Source organism: Pteropus alecto, unplaced genomic scaffold, assembly GCF_000325575.1.
Source record: "Pteropus alecto unplaced genomic scaffold, ASM32557v1 scaffold96, whole genome shotgun sequence".
Lineage (NCBI taxonomy): Eukaryota > Metazoa > Chordata > Mammalia > Chiroptera > Pteropodidae > Pteropus > Pteropus alecto.
Genome location: NW_006438979.1, coordinates 802,148 through 805,565, shown reverse-complemented (window position 1 = coordinate 805,565; position 3,418 = coordinate 802,148). Strand labels below are relative to the sequence as shown.

Genomic DNA, 3,418 nt, shown 5'->3' with positions numbered 1-3,418 from the left:
TTCGGGGTCGGCAGGATGAGTGTCGCTTTGCATTCCCCAGGTCTCTGCTCCCTTCTGCGTGGCGCCCATGCTCTCGCTGTAGGCATCAACCCCGCACGGAGGTGGACGCTGGATCCGTGTACGCTGCCGCCCTGGCTCTCGTCATGGACAAGGGGGCCTCAGCCAGCAGTGCTTCCTGCTGTGCACTGGAGGAGTGTGTGTCTCCCCAGAACCGAACCCCCAATGGGATGCTGGTGTCGGCAGGTGAGATCGGGCCGTGAGGGTGGAGCCCTCGCGAAGGGCATCAGTGTCCTGGGAAAGGAGACCCCACACAGCTCCGTCAGCCCTCCCGCCCGGAGGGGACACGGCGCGCAGACGCCACCCATGAACCAGGAACGGGGCCCTCACAGAACCTGCTCCCGCCTTGATCTTGGACTTGACGCATCCATGCGCTGCTGGACAGCGGGATGTGTGAGGACGGACGGGGAAGGGGTGGCGGATACAAACTGGCAGGTGCACAACAGCCAAGTTCCTCCTCAGGAAGATAGTAACAATGTTGCGGTAACTCGTTCGCTGCCAGGTGGGGCCGAGACTCCCGGGGGGGGCGGGGGGTCACTTTGTAACTTGTGTACATGTCTCACCACTGTGCTGTAGGCCTGAAACTCACATGATACTGAAGGTCAACCGTGATTGATACATAAAAAGAATGCCAGGAAAAACAAACCAAGTGCCCCGTGTCCTGCTGCTTCAGGCCGCTGCTGTGTGCGAAAAGGTGGGACAGGTCACCGCGGCTTAGGACACTGAGCTACACAGACATCGAACACCTGTTCTGCCGCATTGTGCGTTTCAGGATACCAATCCCCCCATCCCCCCGTCCATCCACGGAGTCATTAGTTAGTGAATCTGGGACATTCTGCAGTGTCCTCAACAACCATGATCCTTTCTTGTGGTCTGGCACCCTTTGAAAGTGGCTTCCTCCCCCCAGATGGCGGCCCGCCCCAGGCTGGGTCCTGGGACTGCAGGAATCAGCTCAGTAGGCCAGGCCGGCACGACGTGAGGCAGGGAAGCTAAGTGCCAGGCATCGATGCCCCTTTTAAGAAACTTTTCAAAAGTGTCGCCTAACCGTTTCTGCGGGCGTTAAGTTTATCGAACAGAACTTGTTTCTTTTTTATTTTTTCTTTTCTTCCCCCACCCCCAACTGCAAGGGCGTCTGAGGGAATAGTGTTTTAGCTGGCCTGGTGCCAACATCAATAAACTCAAAGTCCGTTTCTATGGAATAAGGGAGAAGGGAGATGGGGTGGGCAATGAGGAGTCTCAAATACGCTACAGATGGACGAACAGATGTACAGATAAACAGACAGCTGAGTGAGCGGACGGATGGATGCATGGATGGACGGATGGTTGGATGCATACACAGAGGAAGGGACGGATGGATGGAATACGATACGTATGTAAATGTAGATGTAGACACTTATATACATTAACACCGGGTGTACTTTACAGGGAATATACCTTGTGTGTGTACACACACTCACACACAGACACACACTCACTCACACACGCACCCCTGACTGGCTTGCAGAGGATTCAAATAGACCAAAATCAAGGGCATTAAGCAGTCAGAATGGAGGAGGTAGGCACGGCTCCCTCGGACACTGGGAGCCACCAAAGCTTACGCTGAAACAAACTTTGCACAATGACCGTGTGGGTCTGTGGGAAACGCTCAGAGCTCGGTCATGTCCTCGGGGTCAACCAGTGTCGTGCACGGGAAGCCAGAAGCCTGGGTGACAACGGGCTCCAGCCCCTCCCCGTGTGGCTCACGGCCTCACCAGACGCCTCCCGTGGAGCCTGCACACAACCCAGGAGGCTTTTTCAATGAATTTTTATTGTGGACGTTAAAGCTTCTCGTCACCAAAGGGCCTGGAAAATACTGTGGACGTTTTCATTCTGAGCCAGGAAGGCGGCGCTTTTACAGAGGTGAAAGGCGTCTCGATGAATTCGGAAGTGGAGGCTTCAAAAGGCCTCTCCGTCCGGACGTAAATAAAGGCCGCGAAGCACTCGGAGACTGACACCCTCCGTGATGAGACGCTTCGTGCACCCAGAATCGTCCGCACATCGAGGGAGGGGAGAGGCCGCCCTTGTCAGAGGCTGGAGGTCGGCCAGGTAGGGATGTCTCTCACAGGTGAGAGGCGTGACGGGCAGGACGCCGGCGTTACCATGAAGCGGGACCTTCAGTTCATCTATGCTTTGTTCTCAGGCGGGCCTACCTCAAGGTACAAAGGGGGCTGCCGCAGCTCCAGCACCCCCTTGCTCTACAGGAAGCGCCCCTGAAGAGTCACATCCCGCACCTCTGGTCCTGCCCAAGGTTGCTCCGCCTCCCCCCTCCGTTAGTCCCCAGAAGGTGGCCAGGAGCAGGGGAGAAAGTTAGATGACAGAGTGACGGCTGTGCGGGGGAGGGGCGCAGACAGACGAGAGAGGGTGCTCGGGGCGCGCTGGGGTCCTCTCTGGCCAAACACAGGCTGCGGGCCTTAGCCTTGCACGTCCCGCCACCTGTGGCCAGGTGTGTGTGACCCAGGGGTTCACCATCCGGCCTGAGGGGCGGCATCGGGGCAGCTGGAGGGAGGGACGGGGGAGGGGCCCTGACTCAGGCTGGCGGGCGGGGAGGGCTGTGCTCGCAGGAGCTGGGACCGGTCTGCAGGGCGGGACGGTGACTCAGGGATATTTCCCAGCCTGCGCCGCTGTTCCAGACCCTGCAGGCACAGGGAGAGAATGTAAAGCTAATACCTTAATTGAAAAGCCAGCCTGGGGCACGGAAGGACAGCCACCCCGCAGGGGGGCCCGTGACCGTCCCCAGAGACCCGACTAGGCCGCAGCAGCCTCGGATGGCAGAGGGGAGACACGTCCTGCCCCTCGGAGCCCCCACCCCGGCCAGGGCAGCTGCCGGCCCCTCCAAAGGCCTCCAGGCTGGGGTGGGAAGTAGCGGCGGCCTCGCTGCACCCCACACGCTCCGGGGTCTCTGGGTCCAGGCTGGGCCCTTGCGGGGGGCGGGGGGCGTGGGGAGGTAGCGGCCCCCACTTTCCCAAGCAGGTAGCCGATTTCGCTTTGCTGTTCTACCCGCTCTTGTTGGGAGGGGGTCCCGTTGGGTCGGTAGCGGGTGTGGAGCCGAGGGGCCCCACACTTTCCTGGGTGAGGGGCGGTTTTCACTCTGCTACCGAGGGAGACGCCACGCCGGGGAAGGGGGTTCCGGTGACGGAGGGGGCAGGGCGCCGTGGGGGGAGGCCCCCCTCACTTCTCTGAGCAGGGAGGGCATTTTATCTGCCTTGAGGTTCCCGCTGGGAGCGACGAGGGAACCGCCCCGCACTTTCTCGGGGTGTGGTGGGGTGATCTCTTCTCCTACGTCCGCGTGGCCCCCGGGCCCGTCCCGCCCCCGACCCGCGCG

The 3,418-nt window shown here is 60.3% G+C and overlaps 1 protein-coding gene across 1 annotated transcript in view; it reads left to right on the top strand.

Annotated features, from left to right (window-relative positions):
• Window positions 1-3,418, top strand: part of LOC102898098 (CD99 antigen) — a 47,612-nt gene that overhangs the window by 5,704 nt on the left and 38,490 nt on the right. Inside the window, exons 2-3 of the mRNA XM_015592699.2 lie at window positions 83-243; window positions 2,853-2,948. Of these exons, the coding sequence (XP_015448185.2) occupies window positions 83-243; window positions 2,853-2,948 (257 nt within the window). The remainder of the gene's footprint in view (window positions 1-82; window positions 244-2,852; window positions 2,949-3,418) is intronic.